The 22,733-nt window shown below is 40.4% G+C and overlaps 1 protein-coding gene across 8 annotated transcripts in view; it reads left to right on the forward strand.

The window, feature by feature from the left end:
- CPT1A (carnitine palmitoyltransferase 1A) overlaps positions 1–22,733 on the forward strand; it is a 48,592-nt gene that overhangs the window by 22,502 nt on the left and 3,357 nt on the right. For 4 of the 8 annotated variants that reach the window (XM_083600490.1, XM_083600491.1, XM_083600493.1 and 1 more), the window contains exons 8-18: positions 3,327–3,434; positions 5,245–5,329; positions 8,938–9,133; positions 10,047–10,235; positions 11,311–11,416; positions 12,391–12,507; positions 14,253–14,417; positions 16,896–17,030; positions 18,999–19,151; positions 20,010–20,114; positions 21,769–21,861. In XM_083600490.1, the coding sequence (XP_083456616.1) occupies positions 3,327–3,434; positions 5,245–5,329; positions 8,938–9,133; positions 10,047–10,235; positions 11,311–11,416; positions 12,391–12,507; positions 14,253–14,417; positions 16,896–17,030; positions 18,999–19,151; positions 20,010–20,114; positions 21,769–21,861 (1,452 nt within the window). Of the gene's footprint in view, positions 1–3,326; positions 3,435–4,832; positions 4,921–5,244; positions 5,330–8,937; positions 9,134–10,046; positions 10,236–11,310; positions 11,417–12,390; positions 12,508–14,252; positions 14,418–16,895; positions 17,031–18,998; positions 19,152–20,009; positions 20,115–21,768; positions 21,862–22,733 lie in introns of all 8 variants that reach the window. The other 4 variants (XM_083600486.1, XM_083600489.1, XM_083600487.1 and 1 more) reach the window with 1 other exon arrangement.

Raw genomic sequence — 22,733 nt, forward strand, 5'->3', positions numbered from 1 at the left:
GCCAGGCCCATGTAGTCTATCACCTTCATCTGCCATTCTTCCAGTGTGGGTAGTTCTTGTGTCTTCCAGTACTTCGCAATAAGTATTCTAGCTGCTGTTGTAGCGTACAAAAAGAAAGTTATGTCCGTCTTTAACACCCCCTGTCCGACAATACCCAAGAGAAAGGCCTCTGGTTTCTTAGGGAAAGTATATTTAAATACCTTTTTAAGTTCATTATAGATCATTTCCCAGAATGCCTTAATCTTCGGGCACGTCCACCAAAGGTGAAAGAATGTACCTTCCTTTTCTTTACATTTCCAACATTTATTATCAGGCAAATGGTAAATCTTTGCAAGCTTGACTGGGGTTATGTACCACCTATATATCATTTTCATAATGTTTTCTCTTAGAGCATTACATGCCGTAAATTTCATCCCGGTGGTCCACAACTTTTCCCAATCAGCAAACAAAATATTATGACCAATGTCCTGAGCCCATTTAATCATAGCTGATTTAACCGTTTCATCTTGTGTATTCCATTTCAGCAGCAAGTTGTACATTTTTGACAAATTCTTAGTACTGGGTTCTAACAATTCTGTCTCCAATTTTGATTTTTCCACCTGGAAGCCAATTTTACTGTCCAATTTAAACGCTTCATTTATTTGATGATAGTGCAGCCAATCTCTCACCTTCCCTTTTAATTTCTCAAAACTCTGCAATCTCAATTTGTCCCCTTCCTTTTCCAAGATTTCCCAGTATCTTGGCCACTTCGACTCCATGTTCAACTTTTTAACTGCCTTAGCTTCCATTGGCGACAGCCACCTTGGAGTTTTATTTTCCAGCAAATCTTTATATCTGATCCAAACATTTAATAGTGCTTTTCTGACAATATGGTTTTTGAAACTTTTATGTGCTTTAACCTTGTCATACCACAAATATGCATGCCACCCAAAAATGTTATTAAAACCTTCCAAATCCAAAATGTCTGTGTTTTCAAGAAGCAGCCATTCTTTCAGCCAGCAGAAAGCTGCCGCTTCATAGTAAAGTTTAAAGTCTGGCAGGGCAAACCCCCCTCTTTCCTTTGAATCCGTTAATATCTTAAATTTAATTCTGGGCTTCTTGCCCTGCCAGACAAATTTAGATATATCTTTTTGCCACTTCTTGAAACAGTCCATTTTTTCCATTATTTGTAATGCTTGGAACAAAAACAACATTCTTGGCAATACATTCATTTTTATAACTGCGATTCGACCTAACAAGGAAAGCTTTAAGTTTGACCAAATCTCCAAATCTTTTTTCACTTCTGTCCAAGTTTTTTCATAATTGTCTTTAAATAGGTTCACATTCTTAGCTGTCATATTTATACCCAAATATTTCACTTTTTTAACCACGGTCAACCCTGTCTCATTCTGAAACCTTTCTTTTTCAATCTGTGTTAAATTTTTCTCCAATACCTTTGTCTTTAACTTATTCAATTTAAATCCTGCCAATTGACCAAACTCTTGGATTATTTCCAAAACTCTTTTCGTACTAGCTTCTGGCTCTTGCAATGTAAGTACTAAGTCATCTGCGAATGCTCTCAATTTGTATTGTTTAGCTCCGACCTGAATCCCTTTAACCAGCTGGTCCCTCCTGATCATATTAAGCAAAACCTCCAGGACCGATATAAAAAGTAGTGGGGAGATAGGGCACCCCTGACGTGTCCCTTTTTCAATCTTGAACTCTTCTGTAACCACATTATTTACAATTAGTTTTGCTTTCTATTCAGAGTATATTGCACCTATACCATTCTCAAACCCTTGGCCTACCCCCATCCCCCGGAGGTTCTTCAACATAAAACTCCAAGAAACGTTGTCAAAGGCTTTCTCGGCATCCACAAATATCAGAACAGCCTTAGTGTTTATATTCACTTCCAGCTTTTCCAAAATGTCAATTATATTCCTTACATTGTTCGACAAATGCCTTTTTGGGAGAAAACCCGCTTGGTCCCCATGAATCTCCTCCATCAAAACTCTTTTCAGTCTCTTTGCTAAAATGTCAGCAAAGATTTTGTAATCCACATTCAATAACGAGATGGGTCGGTAGTTTTTAAGTTGGGTCTTTTCAGTCTCTGTCTTTGGTATAAGTGTAATGTAAGCCTCCCTCCACGTATCGGGTGCCCTTTTCCCCTCCATAATCTCATTGCAGACTTCCTTCAGAGGTTGTATCAAGCCTTCCTTCAAAACTTTGTAGTATTTGGAAGTCAGTCCATCCGGTCCGGGGGATTTGCCCAGCGTCATACCTTGAATGGCATCTTCTATTTCTTGTGCTGATATCTCCTGGTTCAAAATTGTCTTACTTTCTAACGAAATCTTTTTCAGCCCATTTTTCTCGAGGAACTGTTGTATATAGGATTTTTTCATTTTCAGTTTTGCTAACCAAAGCGTTTTGCAAGACATTCCACAAGGGTCAGTCAGTATTCCATGTCCATCCGCATTTGGCTTGGGTGTTTGTTTGTTTTGAAAGGGAGGGTTATCCTGTTAAGTTGTGTTTTTAATTATATGTCATCTGCTGATAGCTCCTTCTTGTCCATGTATGTTTTGACTACATAAATTCAGGAACTCTCCCTGAGGACTGGAAATAGAATACTAGATAGTGCCCTGTTCACATGTCACACTAAGCCAAACTGTGGCAAGAGTGAGCCCCAGGCGTGGGGATCTCAACCTCTTCCTTCCTGCCTAGTCATTTTGCTGCTGTACAACATTGAACTAAGCCTAGGTTTAGCTTAAGGTGTTAGGCTTGCAGTATGGCTTTCCTGGACAAACCATGGTTACAGCTTTTGTTTAGTCTGGAGAGAGCAAAGCCATGAGCCCATTTTTGGACAGCTATAGCTTAACTCCATGAATCTCAGCAGCAAAATTACCAGGGTGGAGTGAAGCAACTCCCGTCTCATCTCTGGGAGCACATATGCTCATACATTCACACTAAGCCATGGTTTGCCTTAGCGTGATGTGTAGACCAAGTCGGTGTCTTGATTAATAAGGTAGAAGATATTTTCTGAAGATGACTTTCAGTGAATGTCATACTGACTTGCAACTCTACATGCACTTTGGTGCAACAGAAGTCAAGTAATATATTCTTTATTACATGTGAATAAGACAGTGACTACTAGCAAAGGCCTAACAAAGTAGAAGCTTGTGTGCAGCTGGTGCTGTTGTGTTGTGTGAACTATATATAAATGAAAATAAATACATGCGAAGCTTTCAACAGTGAGCAGTAGGGTTGTGTGCATTTGTGATAGCATTTGTGTTCTTGAGCACATACGGCTCTGCTAACATTCATCCCTGTCCATTCTCTTTATCCTTTAGGATTTCCTCTATTTTACTCCTACCAGTATACAGGCAGCTAGAGCTGGCAATGCTATCCATTCCATACTGCTATACAGAAGAAAACTGGACAGACAACAAATCCAGCCAGTATGTACATTTAAAAAAAAATAGTCACACTTTTGGGTCTGATGGAAATAAGAAAAGCCTCATTACTTGCTTAAAAGTAACTCAGAGGAGGAATGAAGCCTCCTACTATCAAATGTAAGACATGATTTGTCCACCACAGTTAAATGTGCATCCCATAGCAAGCAAGTGAAACCATGAGGTGGTTGAATTGCTGGGGAACAAATTGATGCAAATGAAAATTGGTTTAAAGGGCAAGCCAGTGGGGATCCCTTGGCTACGGTCCCACTCTTTTTCTTTGGACTCAACATGGCTTCTAATGCTGCCTAGCTGATACCAATAGAATTCCCATCTTGGCTCCAGAACTTTGGGAGGGGTTGTAATATGTTCATTCAATACTCCTATTCATTACAAGCCATAGGGCACTCTCCCCCTGTTCTCACAGCAGATATGGAGAATTCTGTCCTGTGCATGGAGCAGGGCCACTTGAAAAGTGGACTACCTTTCAAGTTTCCATGAACAGTCTATATAAGGAAAGCTACTCTTCCTGTTCAGTTTTAGTACGTGATTTCTATATTTCTTTGTAGGAGGCATTTTAGTGGCACCTTTTAGTGGCACCTGGGGCCAGGAAAGTGAATCTTTACTGTATTACGGATACAGATAAAGTCTATTAAAAGAGATTTGAAAATGATCGCAGATTTTGGAAATGATGACATTTAAAGGATTACAAAAATCTTAGTGGCAGCTCTCATTTTGATTGGTATGAACACAAAGCAGCATAATGTTGAAGGGTGCAGAAAAGGGATAAATTTTGGAATGTATATGGCAGCTTAAGAGCAATTGGAAGAACTTCTGCAGACTCTACCATTGGCAGACGAGAGAGAGGTCTAGGGAGAAAATAATAATAAAAGGGATTTTGGAAGCTGGCATACTGAAAATGCAGAAGCATAAAGCCTCCTGCAGGGAAATTGCATGTGTGTACATGCCGTGTACTGCCAACCTAGCAGTTCGAAAGCACGTCAAAGTGCAAGTAGATAAATAGGTACCACTCCGGTGGGAAGGTAAACGGCGTTTCCGTGCGCTGCTCTGGTTCGCCAGAAGTGGCTTAGTCATGCTCGCCACATGACCCGGAAGCTGTATGCCGGCTCTCTCAGCCAGTACAGCGAGATGAGTGCTGCAACCCCAGAGTCGTCCGTGACTGGACCTTACGGTCAGGGGTCGCTTTACCTTTACATGCCGTGGAATATGCATATTAATTGATGAAGGTTGGTGAGCCACAATTTGCTCTTGTGGAAATGAGACGTGAAGTGGCCCCAAGGATCCGCAAATTTTCTGGCATTCTTTCTGATTCACACGTGTTTTTTTCTTCACGTGCTTAACTCCATTTGTGAAACGCAATCATAACACTCGTTTGCGGCATAGATTCTTCTGATGGGATCCACTGTTCCACTCTGCTCAGCACAATGGGAGAGGATGTTTAATACATCCCGTATTCCTGGAGAGGAAACAGGTAAGCTGAATCAGCTGAAGAAAAGGAACATCAAAGAATTGAAATACTTCCAGAATTTCTTCTTGAGTATACCATTCTAATAACAAACATTCATATTTGCAGTGTGTGCAGCCCAAGGAGAATGGAGTGACTTGTACACTTGAAATATGTGGCAGCTGTTGATAAAATCCTGATCCACATTTCAAATACCTTGCTCACCGGTTCACCTTGTATGATTATGTGCTGTCCCTGTTCTTTCTCTTTAAAAAAATAAAAATAAAGGTGCTCCCGGGAAATGATTTGCTACCCGGTATGGGTTCTTTGACTTTCCTTTTTTCCTTTCAGCTTATGATTTACAATGCCATCCCAATGTGCTCTTCTCAGTATGAACGTTTGTTCAACACTTGCCGTTTACCAGGCACAGAGACAGGTACAGTGTTAGTCCTGTCAATCCTGTCAGTGTTTTTGCCTCCCCACTTTTGCATCCTAATCTTCTATGTATGTAGCAGATAACTTAAGCCTACAACATTTGCATATCTTGTGAGGCTGTGTGATTTTTCCATCAGAGAAATCATCATAATTTGCATTATAATATGCTAATAAGATCCAGTTCTTAAAAGTTATGAACCATTTCAGTGTTGTGCAAACGCACTACTAAGTACATTGAGGAGTATTATAATGAATGATGAGAGTTGGTACAGGAATCTGTTCCCATTTGCTGTCACTTCCTAGAACTGTTTGTGTGTGTGTGTGTTCCTGAACAGGTGTTGAATCATTTAAATGTATTTTTTGGTTTGTAGATCACATTTCTATGTCTCTTCTGTGTTGCCAAAACTAAATTCAAAGTGGTATACTGTACTTCATAAATCATGATAAAAATGATGATATAAAAATACTTCTTAAAAATACTTCACAAATGCACTTTTAAAAATCTGGTCCTAAATATATTAGCATAATATCAATTCAAGAAACCTTCAGCTGTGACTAAAAAGCCCTCTTAAAGAGTCAGGTTTTAACCAGCCACCAAACAATGAGAGAAGTGGCTAGGTGAGCTTCTGATCAAAATACACCCCAGAGTGTAGGTACTACCACAGAGAAAGCCTTGGAACTCTATGCTCCATTTTTGTGAAAGGTGGACTAACACCTCTCCCCATAGATTTAAGAGAGCAGATTTTCATGAAGCCGATGAATACCTTTCACATGGTGTGTTAAAATTGGCTTGCAGGAATGGGGTGAAGGGTCATTATGTGAAGTCACCCCAAACGGGGAATGCATTCTTAAAATATTTCTCTAATGAACTTGTTTTCTACTGATAAAATTGTGTTCGTCAAGAACAAAATAGTTCTTGATGCTGAGAGATTGGTTCCATTTCCCCCCAGTGCTGCACATGCTGGGTCACAATAAGGGAATAAGGATCACAAAGCAAAGAAGAAAGAAGGATCAACAGATCAACAGCAGAGAATCAACAGCAGAGTAATTCTAATGGTTCTGAGAATATTTCACCATTAGAATTACTCTGCTTTTGTATCTGTTGATCCTTCTTTCTTCTTTGCTTTGCATGTGGTGAGATCTTTTAGCTGAGCCTCATTACAATGGGAAGAAAATAATGTGAGCATCTCCTCTTTCCCACCCCTTTTATAGACATGCATAGCAGGGCTCCCCTTTATTTTCTGGAAATATTATTTCAGATCTCTTCATCTGCACAGTTTATCTCAAATAGGGCAAAGGTGGGAGGTAGCCTGTCAAACCAGAGTAAGAAAAGTACCATATTTTTCGCTCCATAAGGCGCACCGCACCATAGGGCACACCTAGTTTTTAGAGGGGGAAATCCCAGAGCTTCTGGGGCTGCCAGGGGAAGCCCGGGTTCCCCCCCCCCCAGCCCCAAAGAGCAAAGAAGCCAAGACAGCGAGCGGGATCCATCCAGATGGATCCCGCTCGCTGTCTTGGCTTCCTCTTTAGCCACGCACAACCTCTCCAGCGGGGAGAGGCTGCGCGCAGCTATAGGACAAGCCAAGACCGTGGGCAACCTCTCCAGCCAGGAGAGGCTGCATGCGGCTAAAGAAGCCATAGCCGCGCGCAGCCTCTTCCGGCCAGAGGGGCTGCGGGTGGCTATGGCAATACCCCCACCTCCCGCAAAAGCCCACAGGAGCTGCGCACCCTTTGAGGAGTGCGCTGCTCCTGCAGGCTTTTCTACGAGGAGGGAGAAGGGACTGACTGGCCGCGTCAGTCCCTTCTCCCTCCTGGGGAAAAGCCCGCAAGAGCCGCGCACTCCTTAAAGGGGGCTTTTCCTGCCTGCCTCCCCCCTGCATTCGCTCCATAAGACACACACACGTTTCCCCTTACTTTTTAGGAGGGGAAAAGTGCATCTTATGGAGCGAAAAATACAGTAGGTAAAGGTGTATTAATTTTAATTTTCTAATGTTAATAAGAAACTGGATCTGCCTTATGACAAATGTAATGTCTTCTAATGTGAAATAATTTAGTTGAGAAAAACGCAGCTTGTGCATAGAAACAGACTCAGATGGTTCATATACTTCCTTGAACTGGACCTTGCAAAAGCGCCATGAAACACTTCATAATGCAGTTATTAATTCAACTGGTAATAAGCCCAACATTTTGCCCCGTTTTTAAATAATAGAATCACAGAAAATAAGCAAACTTTTTTCGAATATGCTCTCAGTTACCTAAAATCACTACTAATGTTCTTGGTAATATATCTAATTTCATTACTCATTTATCTTAAAGCTTTGCTCAGCATGCTGTTCTTTTGGTAATGACAAATAGTGATCAAAATTTGACAATGAAGTGCAAATTTCTGGCTTTATTTTGAATGTATTACTTCTACAAAGTAAGCTTCTTCTGTGTGATAGTTAATTCTCCGGTTACTATACTGCATCCTGGTTGAAGGTTTGATATCTGCATCTCTTTTTTTTCCATAGCTTGAATTTTATTGCATTTACTTTCCTTGACTGTAAAAAGAACATAGGCTTGTATTCAGTGTACCACTAAGGAGATAGGTTTCATCCCCCTGTGGGAGGGAAATGCCACTGACGCTAGAACAGTGAGTTAGTTGAATATAGCCCATAGAATGTTAAATTATCTTAGGATATGTAGTTTTACCTTCAGTCATAGTTGGACATACTATCAAGCTCCGTATCAAGGTTTGTTAGAAAACACTTGAAAACTTCAGAGAGAAAACTAGTTACTGGCTTTGATATGAGGAACAATTTCCCCATGTGGTCACTTCCGTTTACTTTCCATGTAAAAAGAAAGAAAAAAGAGTGGCAAAGTCACACGAGAGGACTCTCCTTAACCAGTGATTGTTGGAATCGTTACTACTATTATTGGGGAATAGCAAGCAGGAATACAGATACAGCTTTGAGTAAAAGTATAGATACGTGTGTTTCAAAATATATATATTTTCATTGTCAGAATGTCCATAGTACAGTCTACTCAGCTTAGCTTTCCAAGTGTGTTGATTGGTGCTTGACTGGAATGCAGTGCTGCACCTAACTCCATTCAGCTGCCAAGGTTCCAGAATAGTTATTTGAATGCTATGAGGTATGGAAAAGAAAGCTGCCTGTGCATATAGGAGATTGCAGAGTTTAGAATGACAACTTGGCACAGCACAGTACTTGTTTTAATATTGGACATCTTCTTCATGAATATCATCATTCATGAACAAATAGTGTACAGCTGTAAGTCTACAGGTTGCATCCAATGAAGTCATCCCATTTGCACAAGGGCTTATGCTTTTGCAGTGGAGCTTCTCCCTCTCCCTTTCCCCCAAATCTGTCCTGTTCCCCAGTCCTCTGGAGCAGATTTTGGGGTGAGCACATGGGGAGCATTGGGAGGCGAAGTGCCATTGCAAAACAGAAGTCCTTCTGTGAATGAGGCTACATCGTTGGATGACATCCTAACTCCGGATGTGAAATAATGAAATAATGTATGCAGTTTGGAGCTGAGCACTCCATAGATGTTAAGTTTAAACATTACGGAAATCTTTGCTCATTTCCAAACTTTGGGTTGCAATTCTAGACACTATCCAGCATATAAAAGACAGCAAGCACATTGTTGTGTACCATAAGGGATGCTATTACAAAGTATGGCTGTACTATGATGGCAGACTGCTGAAACCCCGGGAGATTGAACAGCAGATGCAGTGGATTCTAGATGACAAATCAGAGCCCCAGCCAGGGGAAGAGAAGTTAGCTGCTCTTACGGCAGGAGACAGGTATGACACCCCAAAACAATTGCCAATCATTTCTCAAAACTGGAAAACAATTTGGGGCTACTTTCAGCTTTAAGAGTTTTTCTGCTTGTTGTTGTTGTTTAGTCATTTAGTCGTGTCGGACTCTTCGTAACCCTATGGACCAGAGCACGCCAGGCACTCCTGTCTTCCACTGCCTCCCGCAGCTTGGTCAAACTCATGTTCATCTATAGCTGCCTAAATGTTTGCTGACTATCCCTGTTATTATTCTGTATAGTCTGTTCCATATAGTCTTCAAGTGCTTTTGTATTTATACTATTGTAAGATGAACTGACTGACATCTTAGCACAGTGTATCTGGGCTTCTCAAGCTGAGGAGGGTTACAAACAATTTATTAATAGTTGCACTGTAGAATTTGCTGGTTACACCCAGTGATATTTCTTGGGAGGGCAAGTATACAGTGTGTTTAGTGGTCTGGACAATTTTGTAACCTTTTGAGGACCCGGTACTTGCCATCTGTGGATCTCGGACTTGTAATGCATGGATAGGGAGATTCCACATTGAGCATGGGATCTTTGTGTTCAGATAGCATTCTGTGCATCTTTAGAGGAGCAGGGCTGGAGACTCAGAAGCCTGAGACATGTGCTTGAACTTGCTGCACACAGAAGTTCTAGGGATAAAGGTCATCTGAACCTGCCCAGAGACACTATCATATCTTAAGCCATTGAATAGTGTATCTATATAAACTTGAGAGAGCTTGTGTGCACCTTCCATTTTAGACTTCACTATCTGTGGAAATGGCATTTTTTACCTTCAGAGTGTATTGGTTCTTCTTTTTCCTCTGCACTATTTTAAATCTGATTTAAAAGAGGGTGGTTGTAAGGTTAGTTGCATTCACTGACTTGGCATAATGTCTCTGTTTATATTTTTCTGGCAGAGTACCTTGGGCTAAGGCTCGCCAGACATATTTTGCCCGCGGAAAGAACAAGCAGTCTTTGGATGCTGTTGAAAAGGCAGCTTTTTTTGTGACTTTGGATGACACTGCTCAGGGTTACAGGGAAGAGGATCCAGTGACATCAATGGATACCTATGCAAAGGCACTTCTACATGGCAAATGCTATGACAGGTATTTTGGGGTGTGGGAAGCAGACATGATCTTTCACTTTTTTATATATGTGTCCTGCTTGCCTTGTTCATACATAGTGGTAGCTTTATATTTTATCCTGGAACTTTGATACAGTAAGCCCACAGCTTACACACATTTAACTTGTGCACATTCAGCTTTACGTACCGGACTAAATGAATGAATGAATGGGGGTGGAAAGTGGGTGGGGTTCCGGAGGAAATGACATTAGCAATCCCACTCGCCATTGAACCCAGTGTGCTTTGAATGTACATGGTTTTGGCTTTAGGTGCAATCGCCGGAACATAACCCTCACGTAAGTTGTGGGCTTACTATATTATCTCTTACACTGTGAATCAAAGTGGCACAAACAAAACAGTTTTTTTGTTCAGTGCCGTGTGTATGAATTGCATAACTTGCTTTAATATAGTTTGTTACATATTTCACCTAAGGAACATTAAAATATTTAAATCAATAATTCTTTTCTCTCTTCTTTATAGATGAGATGTGTTTGTGATATTTTTCTTAGCTCTGGATTATTATTATTTTAAGCATTTGATGAATGTCGCATTTCTAACCTTTTGTGAAGTGCCCCTGGATATTTATTTACAAATATGTGTTTCCTACATATAACTACATAGTTTATCTCAGAGATTGCCAGGGATTGTCCCTTCTTGGTGAGGGTACTAAGAATTCCCTAGCCCCTTCCACCTCAGAATACACTTCCTGGGAAGAGGGAATGGCCGTGTTGTAGATTTGCCTGTTGTAAAACATGGATTAAACAAACTATTTTGCTATGTTAACTAATCTTACATGCTTTTTATTTTTTGTAATATGTGATGCAGCTGCTCATTTCAGCTGCCCAGAGCCTACATGGCTTTCATATCATGTATGTTAAGTTTCACAAGTTCTTATTTCATACTGATCAACCTTGTGTTCGTTACTCATTTCACTTTGAAGTTGCTGCTAAAAATGTATGGTAAATCTAACTTTTCTTTTTAGGTAAATAGCAAGTCTTTATTTGCAAAGGTATAGCTTTCAGTAACACAATGTTGCGGGAACTTTCTGTCTCTTATAGGTGGTTTGACAAGTCATTCACTCTTGTAGTGTTTAAGAATGCTAAAATGGGCCTGAATACGGAACATTCTTGGGCAGATGCTCCTATTGTTGGCCATCTTTGGGAGGTGAGTGTGTGACTATTCAAAGTGGAGGCAAACCAAAATTAAACTTGGTACAGTACTTAAAAAGCTTAGGTCAGTGTAACGTTATTGCAAGCAGTGGGCATGGAATCTAAAAGCGCTTTTCTTCTCTCTGTGTTCCAGAGAAGAGAAAAGTTACAGCGCAAAAATACATTAGAAAAGCCTTCTTCTGTAGAACTAAGACGAAGCTTAGATGAAGTCAAAAGAAGAAAAGACCACTTATCTCTGTTCCCTAATGTCTGTGAAACATTTTGTTGCTCAGATTCCTTTATCTCCGCCCGCCCCCCAAGCTCACAACTAAAATTTCTTTCTGTATTGGCAAATGATAGGCCACAGGGTAAACATAGAAACACTTTTCCATTGTTTTAGGCATTGACGTGATCCTAAGCCTTATCAGTGTGTCGGGAGTCTCATGGAGGTCACTCAGAGCTACTAATAAACCTTGTATCTTCTTCAGCCTGGTGCATGGCTTCAACTTGACTAAAGCATTTCTAAGCCTGTTCCCATGTTCCAGCACAGACTGATACATTTCTGCCCTTAAACCAAACCATTGGGCCTGCTTGAATGGTGAATCAGGAGTTCTCTCGAACAGTGTTTGCTTCCATTCCACAGTTTCTGGGGTGGTCACCTTTACCGTGCACACATATTCACCCCCAAAATTATCCGAGTAACAATCAGAAGAGATTTAAGTGCACTTAAATGCAGAAAAGTATCAAATGCTGAAAGGGCAAGGTTGGCAATTTTAAACAACTCAAGGTACAATAAGTTTTGTAAAATAGTAGCAATAACAAGGGTGCTGATCCTCTTTTCCCCTCTAGATCTGTTTTTGTAATCTCAGAGGTTTACTATAGTGATTTAAGCACGTTTCATGTATTTATGAATAAACACCAGTGTATTTATGTTGTATGTAATGATGTGCTTTCCTTGCTTCCCTCTTCCAACCCCGAACTCATTCCCAGAATGTGATGTCCTCCGACTGTCTTGAGCTGGGCTACACCGAAGATGGCCATTGCAAAGGAGAAGCTATTTTAGGCATTCCTATGCCTACCAGACTGCAGTGGGAAATCCCTGAAGAAGTAAGTGCAAAGCCACTTCTGGATCAATATTGCAACTTTCATCCTGCTGATTGAAGTGCTCACCTGTCCATTTTTCAGTAAAGATAGCTATTGTCTAGCTAGGACTTAAATTAACCAAGAAATGTATTTTCATGAGATCTGCTAGGAAGAAAACCCAATAGTGTTGCACATTATAATTGTTGTTATTTTTTAATCTGTTTTCAAATGCAGATCACAGAAATTATTGAATTAATTAATTAATATCCTGCCTTTCTCCCAGTGTAGGCAACTTACAACATGAATTAAAAAAACACACGATTCAGCTAAAAAACACACCAATCTGTTCTAAATATATATATAAAAAACTATTGAAACAAGTGACCATATTCAAAAAGCACTGAATCAAAAGAAAACCATTTAAAAACCAGTTAAAAGCAAAAGAAGAAAATATACAACACCCACCATTAGAAGACCATGCTGCAACATTTACCAGTTAGTGGCCAATGACCTGTCTAATCAAAAACAGGAAAGGGGGGGGGCAGCCTAGGCTCCTGTGGAATGGAGTTGCACAATTCAGGAGCAGCCACCAAGAAGGCCCTTGCCAAATGTGCCTGTGAGGGTGGTGGGACCAAGAGAAAGGCCTCCCTTGATAATCCCAGAATCTGGGCAGGCACATAGAGATGCTGTCCTTCAGAAAGCCTGGACCCAAGCTGTATCAGGGATTTATAGGTCATAACCAGCACTTTGAATGCTTTTTTTTACATGCCCAAGTTTTCTTGTGCAAAATCTTCTACATCATTAAAGAGGCACAGATCTTCCCACAGTTGCCTGGGCAAAGGTCTCATGCCATTCTGCTTCCTGCCCATTGTCCTCATTACTGGAATATTAAATTTAGATCATTCCAAAATACACTTCTGCTTTCATGCTTCTCACAGGGACCTGGTTGTCTACTCTGGGAACAGGATGCTGGATTAGATGGGCCACGGGCCTCATCCAGCAGGTCTTTACATGCACTTGCCATAGGCCTGAATTCCTATGCCTCATAGGGTTTCACTTCACACATTCCTTAATATGTATGTGAATGTGTCTAAATTGCATAAGCAGTTCTGGATATACTGAACTAGCTTGGCTAGTGCTAATATTTCCCAATTCCAAATGCTGACCTTCATTGGCTTATTAGAAAGGCTCTACTCTTATTTCTGTAACTTCATCACTTCATTTAAACTGTGTTTGACAACATTTGTTGGCATAACTCAGTAACATTTTTCAAAATTGTACTTTTTAAGTAGTACAATTTGTTTGTACGCTCATAACATTTTTCAGAATTCATATAAAAATATATTTTTAATGTATTTGCTTTTTTATTTTGGGTTATCTTTTTGTACAACAAACTAATGGAACTGTCCAGCACTGGTAAATAGAATGGGGTTAGGAGTGAGGGGCAGGTGACTAGAAACATTTCTTTTAAGTGTTGCTGGTTTTATATTCAGAACAATAGAGAATTAATAAATCTTTCCATGCTAGAATTTTTACTAGATTCACGGCAAATTTCCATTTGTGTGAACTGCAAGAAACTGTTACTTTTGAAACTAGCAAACTTAAATTGCTAAACAAAAATATTTAATTTTCATCTTCTTAAACTGTTTTTAATCCTGTGTTTTAACCTGCCCTGGGACCTCAGGGTGAAGGGTGGGTAATTAATAATAAAAATGAAAATATAAAATGCGCGGAACTATTTTTGTGATGTAACACTTGCTACTGTTTAGTGCCAAGAAGTGATTGAGAGGTCCCTGGCCGTGGCAAGGCCTCTAGCAGAGGATGTGGATTTCCATTCTTTTCCTTTTGACACATTTGGGAAAGGATTGATGAAGAAAACAAAGACTAGCCCTGATGCATTTGTGCAACTTGCCCTGCAGCTTGCTCATTACCGGGTAAGTATCCTCAGCATGGTGTTCTGTATAAGATACTTTATAAAAGAAATATCTATCTGTGTGTTTGTGTGCACTTTAAATAATGGTTTCCTTTCATTTCTCTTTAATGAAAGAATGCATTATAAATGAGAAAATAATAATGCAAGGAAATTAGTACCGTATTTTTCGCCCCATAGGACGCACCGGCCCATAGGACGCATCAAGTTTTTTGGGGGGGAAATAAAGGAAAAAATTTTTATTTCCCCCCCAGGCGCTTGTGGTGCCGGCAGCGGGGAGAAGCGCTCTTCTCCCCGCAGCCCGCCTTCAGACCAGGTCCGGGGACAGCGGGGAGACGCGCTGTGCCTCCCAGCTGTCCCTGGAGCTTGCGGGGCAGGCAGCGGGGAGAAGCGCTCTTCTCCCTGCCGCCCGCCTTCAGACCAGGTCCGGGGACAGCGGGGAGACGCGCTGCGCCTCCCAGCTGTCCCTGGAGCTTGCGGGGCAGGCAGCGGGGAGAAGCGCTCTTCTCCCCGCTGCCCGCCTTCAGATCAGGTCCGGGGACAGCGGGGAGACGCGCTGCGCCTCCCCACTGTCCCCGGAGCTTGCGGGGCTGGCGGCAGGGTCTCCCCGCCGTCAGCCTCCAAACCACTTCGGGAGACAGCGGGATGGCGGCGTTCCACCTCCCTCTGTCCCCTGACTTGTGGGGCTGGCGCTGGGGCTCTCCCCTCTCACTCTCCAGGCTTCAGCGAAAGCCTGCATTCGCCCCATAGGACGCACACACATTTCCCCTTCATTTTTGGAGGGGAAAAAGTGCATCCTATAGGGCGAAAAATACGGTAATTAAAGTGCTGCGACTGTCTCCTTCCCCAGGAACAGAAACTTAAGGAGCAGTTCTCAGCTTATCTGTGAGCAATATCAAAAAGCAAGAAATAAAATGGGCTGAATCTGCAAACGGCAATCAGAGCCAGTGTGGTGTAGTGGTTAAGAGCGGTAGTCACGTAATCTGGGGAACCGGGTTCGCATCTCCGCTCCTCCACATGCAGCTGCTGGGTGACCTTGGACCAGTCACACTTCTTTGAAGTCTCTCAGCCCCACTCACCTCACAGAGTGTTTGTTGTGGGGGAGGAAGGGAAAGGATATTGTTAGCCGCTTTGAGACTCCTGAAGGGGAGTGAAAGGCGGGATATCAAATCCAAACTCTTCTTCTTCTTCTTTTTCTGAAACACATTCATGGTGCTTCACCTGCCTACACTGGACAGGCTGGGACTGCTGTTGCATTGTACCATATTTTAAAAGTCACAAATAAAGTCTCAGAAACATGACATCACAGAAAATACTGGGATGCAATGCTTTGACATTAACATCACCAGACTGCTCCATTAAAAGGTAGTTAACAAAGGATGGCTAATTCTGTGTGGGAAAGCTAGAATGGAAATATCAGTTGCCTACAGTAAAGAGACTTATGGATCCCTAGAATAATTTTGTAACTCACATTCCTTGCAAAATTATTAATAACCTATGTCTTTGTCAAATCCATGCTTATGCTTTCTCAAAAAAGCCAAGTCTTACTCATATAGCTCTCAATGAATCATAGGTTTGAAGAAGCATGTTTACATGAGTGATCTAATCAGCATTGCATACCTTGGTTTTCAAAATGTTTTTGAGAGAGTTACTCCTTGAAGATCCTTAACATGGAATTCAGTTCTCAAAAAGCACATGGCAGATCTGGAAAGAATGCAGAAAAACACAACTGCAGGGACAATCCAGTGCAGATTTACCTTGAAGCAAGCCCGGTTGAACTCAATAGGACTTACTTCTCAGTAGACAAACATCAGAGTAGTAATGGCTTTTCCTAATGAAGAAAATCTAAGAAGCTAGGGAACTCTAGTTTAGAGGGCTGACAGTATACTCCTTTGTAAACTAAGCCCTACTGGATATACTTTGTCTCAATAGGAAACATAATATGGTGCTGAAAGTCTTCCTACATACACATGCATGTTCTTTCTCTGTTTATGGAAACTGGTTCCATGCAGCCATGTAGAATATCACACTGGCATGAGTGATGCAAGGTATTGCTTATTGGGTGCATAATGGCATCTCACCAATATGTGGGATATGTGCTCATACACATACATGCCCCATATATTTTTCTGCACAATCCATGAAGCTGGTGTGCATGCATGAGAGAGAGACACATACACAATGCACACATACTTTTCTGCAGGTACTCATTCAGCTAATGTGTTGCTTGCCAGTCTTCTAACAGAGATCATTGAGAACACAGAACTCATTGAGGGAAATAATATTTCCTTCAGAAATAGTATTTCTATCAGATGCTCAGAACAAAGAGCAACACTATAAATGAGTCCTTGTCATTAATTTGGTGCATAATTTTTAGGTTGTTGATTTGTTATGTTAATTCAGCATATGTCGCATGTACCCAGTGTTTCTCAGGGCTTGAACTTGCTGCTTGCATCTAAATCTCTCTCTGAATTATTTTTAGGACATGGGGAAATTCTGCTTAACATATGAAGCATCAATGACCCGCCTATTCAGAGAAGGCAGAACAGAAACAGTTCGTTCATGTACTGTCCAGTCATGCAAATTTGTGCGAGCTATGGATGATCCAACTGAAAGTGTGAGTTTAATGTAGCAATCAATTATAGCATTGCATTTATTTTTATGTACAGTTGCATGCAGCTTCTTGGGAAACAAACATTGCTGCTTTCTTATCCAGCATAGCAGTAACAGTGGCGCCATCAGGCCATATGGAGCCATTGTTAGGAGAAACTGTAAGGAATACAAGAAAATAATAAGAAATTCTGCTGCAGCAAAATCCAACTTTTGCCTTTATCTGAAATATTTCTCACCCCTTTGAGATAGAGCATATTAAGTCTTACAGTGGTACCTCAGGTTACATACGCTTCAGCTTACAGACTCTGCTATCCCAGAAATAGTACCTCAGGTTAAGAACTTTGCTTCAGGATGAGAACAGAAATCGTGCTCCGGCGGCGCGGCGGCAGCAGGAGGCCCCATTAGCTAAAGTGGTGCTTCAGGTTAAGAACAGTTTCAGGTTAAGAATGGACCTCTGGAGCGAATTAAGTACTTAACCTGAGGTACCACTGTATAAGCATGCTATCTTATGCTGTGTGTGTTTTTTCCTTTCTGAAATAAAGCATCTTGAAATAGACATTTGTAAGCTACTATAACAGTGCGAAATCAAGGATGGGAAAACAAACATTTCTGATTTGCACCATCTGGTGGTCAGTGATGAAATGCTCTAGCTGAGAAAATTGGAAAAAACACGTTTCTATATTAGGACTCAATTGGAATTCAACGTCATGCCAATACAGTTGCTCTGTCAGTGCAAGTATTTCTGCTTCCCCTCTCCCCATAAGCTGTTCTGGAGAGTTCTCCCAACCTTCCCAGAGATGATGTGGGGCATGAGGGAAGGGGAACTTGCCTCCCACTAGTACAGCTATTTTGTTAAATCAGACTCATGATCCCAAGCATTGACTCCTTCAAGATGTTTTTGTTTTCAATAGTAAAATTGGTTATGGAAATCATTTTCATTTCTAAAGCAGTTAAACAGTCATGTGTTAATAATGGGTGTCAAGCAACATTAAATCAATGCTTTCTTTTTATTGGTGTCTTATTCCAAATAGTAGGTGGAGAAAAAAAGTAGTGTTCATCATGCCACGGGAGAGCAAAATATAAGCTGTGAATTGATTTCAAACATTTTCTGTAATAGAATGTTTTAAAAATTGGCATGTGCACTAAAATTCTGCCAATCATTCCCAGGTTATGGAATGTGACTGACTTCATAGAGGCCCTATGTGAAGCCCTAAAGTTTTTAGTAATCTTGAATAGTAGTTGCATTTATAGAAGGATGTATCAATGTTTTACTGTATAATGACGAATCTGTAGTCACCAGGATAAAGTTCTGATAGCTTAGGGTTGCCATACAAACAGTGTCCAGGCGGAATTCACTGAAAAGAAGCTCAACAACTTTGTGTCCGGATTTTCACTTTTAAAATATGGCAACCCTATAATAGCTGAACTATTTTGCATTGGTTTGTGTCCAAAATACACAAGTACCCTAATTTTACATAAGAACTGTCCATATTCTCCAAACCAATCCGAAGTCTGAGAGACTGTCTTGAAATATCACAGCCATACTGACTGATGTGGACATTTTTTCAGACTTTTACTCTGAAATATTAAAGGATCCATTAATTTATGAAGGGATCCATTAATGTATTAAATGAACATACCATTCATTTGAATTTTGCTAGTTGACTCTGCAATCCAGAGAAGTACATAAATATCTGTATATGTACAACAGTACCCTTCCATGATTCCCTAGTTCCTGGTCCCTACTACTACCCTTTATTAGGAATTTCAACAGGGTTACTAAAACATCCCTGGAATTTAAAAAAGCATTTGCAGTGTGATAGGATACGGTAGCAGTCGGATACTGAAGGCGGAGAAAGCTAAAAGAGAGCTCTGCATGTGCCCATAATGTTCTGCCTTTTTCTAGGCTTTCAGGTTACTCTAATGCTATTTTAAAATGAACATTTTGAATTTTCCCTCCCTTAATCCTCAGATTGAAAAGAAGCGTGCTCTGTTCAAGGCTGCTGCTGATAATCATCAGCACTTGTATCGTCTTGCCATGACTGGTTCCGGCATTGATCGCCACCTTTTCTGCCTTTATGTGGTGTCCAAATACCTCGCTGTTGAATCTCCTTTCCTTAAGGAGGTGAGTAGTGATATAATGTGCTACTGATCACATAAGAAGTGGGAACTGTATTTATTGGTTGACGTACAAAGAGATGCCATGTTTCTGGGCATTTTGAAGCATGGAAGGAAACTAGTTTTGTGGGTCTTAAAGGAAGGTAATTTAAGCCTAATTTAAAACAACTGATTTACGTTTCATAATTATGTGATCAATAAATATATTTTTCATAAACATTTAAAAGTATAGACAGCAGTCGGCCATATGGACAAATGGTTTAACTCAATATAAAGCAGCTTCCTAAACAATTTTTTTTCCAAACAAGGATTACAAATATATCCAATATTGAGAGAGCTCTGTGAGCTGTTGTACCCTAAGTAAATCTTAGTATTGCTAGTTAGGAACAGGAATATCTGATGGTGCAATGATTCATACACACATGTGCATCAACCTTGGTGTATTCAATATCTTCCACAAAGCACCATTTTCACGAATACTCCTGCTCAGTGGCAGAGTTACAGTCTTGCTGGAGCACAGCGTAGTTTTAATGAGCAGCATTCTTTGTTGCTCGTCATGTGAAAATCTAAAGCACACTTCTTTGTCAAAGAACATTGACATGTTCTGTAATCTACCAGTCACACTGATGTGTAATCAGAAGACATTTTGGCATGAAAGTGGCATATACAGTAATAAAATTAATGATCTCCATTCATTCTGGTGCACATTAGAATATTGTGACAGTACAGTTGCTTGCTGACATGCTTCCACTAGGAAACTGCAGACCCAGTGCTTCAAAAGAAGAAAATATTTGTAGAAGAAGGAATGGGTTGTTTGGTAGAACTACACCCCTTGCTAACTGTGCTGTTCTGCTTATTTTCTCAGGTTTTGGCAGAACCCTGGAGACTTTCAACCAGTCAGACACCCCAACAGCATATTGATCTGAATAAGAACCCTGAAATGGAATCCAGCGGTGGAGGATTTGGGCCTGTAAGTTGAATGGTATCTGTCTTTAAGAGAGGCAAGCACCAATGCCCTAAGTACACTTCTGCCAGTTATACCTGCCTGGTATAGCAAAAACACTTTCAGTGTAACATATTATCCTCAAACTGGCAGGGCAAGCATTCCATGAGCTGACACAGCAAGTCATAGGACCATGACATTGTAAACCTTGATCTCTCATCTCTATGAGGAAAAGAGCTAGTGTAATGGCAAAGCAAATGAACTGTTAGCCGCGGAGTCCGCAGTTTCAATTAATAATAATAATAATAATAATAATAATAATAATAATAATAATAATAAATTTTATTTATATCCCGCCCTCCCCAGCTGAAGCCGGGCTCAGGGTGGCTAACAACAATAAAACAGTACAACACAACACAACACTCTAAAATCATTCATTATAAAATTGAACATTATGAACTTACTGTGTGGTCTTAGGTAAATTGTCATTCCATTAAACTGAATGCCCCCACAGCCCAATATTAGTATTAACTGAAGTTTCTGAGAATGTATGTAAAACATACATTCAGGGCTTTTCTGTGGTGGCTCCGTGCTTGTGGAATGCTCTCTCCAGGGAGGCTCACCTGGTGCCTTTGTTGCATATCTTTAGGCACCAGACAAAGACATTCCTCTTCTCCTAGACCTTTGGCTAATTAAACAATCTATGGCCTTTTAAACTGGGCAGGAATGTGATTGTGTTTGTTTGTTACTGTGGTATTGTGTTTTTATATTGTAAACTGCCCTATGATCTTCAGATGATGGGCAATATAGGGCAAGTAAATAAATAAATAAAACACATAAGCAAATGCTAAATGTCTGATTATATAAACAGAGCCCCAGAAAACACTTAGCAAACAAACTCTTCCCTTCATACTGCCCTGTGGGTCAAGGCCTTTCTCCCTAGATACATTAAGTATTGTGGTCATAGGAAATATACCTGGGGTGAGAAAGCAAGGTTTATACCGATTTGAGTTTGTTTAGGAACTTAGTTGATAATTCTTCTGAGTTTGGGCCATGAACCCTTGCATATATAATTCATTAAAACATAGAAGCTTGACATTTGCCACTTTTTTTTTAATGGGCATAGCGTCTTCAGAATACCTTTGGTGCTAATACAGAATATGTGCCCAGGGTGTTCTAGAACCATCTTATCATTATGGGAAAGTACTCAGGTGAGTCTTGGGTTGGGGGACTCCCCCCTCCCCTCTTTTCTGGCACAGTCAAGGAAAAGATCAGAAGTGTTTAGCATCTCTTCTGAAACCAGACAAACTGCAACTATTCTTTCCTATGGATTACCAAATCAAGCTAAGTTCAAACCTTAATGAAATTGGCTTATTTTAATAAACCGTGGTTCATATTAACCACTATTTATGGTTCACATAACATGCTAAACTGTGGTTAATTAGACACAGAAGGGAAAGCTTCAGATCTGTTTGTGGCTGTGCCACAAGGGAGGAGGGGAGAGCATGCAAGTCTAAGGCTCATCTAGGCTCATTCCTGTAACAATAAATCATAGTTGATCATTACATCTGAACAAAGTCTATTCTACTATGGCCCATTTCTTAAGAGGATTTTAAAAGATAAATCATTAGAGGCTTTTACATGAATGTATAATAACACACTCCAAATGCTTCTTCCACAGGTTGCTGATGATGGTTATGGTGTCTCATATATAATCGTGGGTGATAATCTTATCAATTTCCATGTATCCAGCAAATTTTCTTGCCCTGAAACAGTAAGTGTCTGAAGTCCAGAGCGTTCTGTTCACTTGGTTAATAGGCTTAGTGTTCTGTTAGAGAAAGTTGTGTTTGGGATATTTTTCAATATTTGTCTAGCAGAAGATTGAGTCTAAAAGTTAAAAAAATTAACCCAACAGATTTTTCAAAATATAAGCTACATGTTTTCTAGACTATATCTGTTATGGATACCATGGTTTTCTGTTTCTGATAAATATGCAAATATTTTGCTTGTACCGAGCAGTCATCATTCATAGTTCAAGCAGTATTGTACAATTTGCTGTGCTTTGTGATGTTATATTATTTTGTTATATTTCCTCTGAAGCTTCAGAACTGGTCTGTCTTAGGAGACAGAATGTCTCAGGTTAGAAGATCCTGGAGTATGTCACAGGCTCACATACCATGAGAGTTGTTCCATCTCTCCAAACTATTGTCCAGATTCATCCAATCAGTGCTATTACAAATCTTTTTCCTTTGTTCATATATCCTCACATTATCCAAAATGTCCTTGACCTGTCTCCTTATTTGCAGTTTCTTGCTCAACCATGTTGTTGGCTTGTCCCAGGTATCCTGGTGCAGAATGGATGCTGCTACTAACTGTAATCAGTTACATTTACTAGAACTTCTGCATAGATTATAATGCTTCATATGTTTAGTTACATTTAGAGAAGCCTTTTCTCTGACAGTTGAATTGATGTTATCTCTTTAAACCTGATGCTGTTTTTTAAAATATGCTGTGTTCTTTATGTTGCCTTGTATACAGTATCACAGGAAATTTGGATTCACTGCTGTTGGTCAAGGCACATTAATTTTCATTAGGCCTTCTTGACTTTATGGAGTTTGTGGGGACTAGAGGTCCTTTAACTTTCTG

This window comes from Podarcis filfolensis (assembly GCF_964270895.1).
Source record: "Podarcis filfolensis genome assembly, chromosome: 1".
In the NCBI taxonomy this organism is placed as follows: domain Eukaryota; kingdom Metazoa; phylum Chordata; class Lepidosauria; order Squamata; family Lacertidae; genus Podarcis; species Podarcis filfolensis.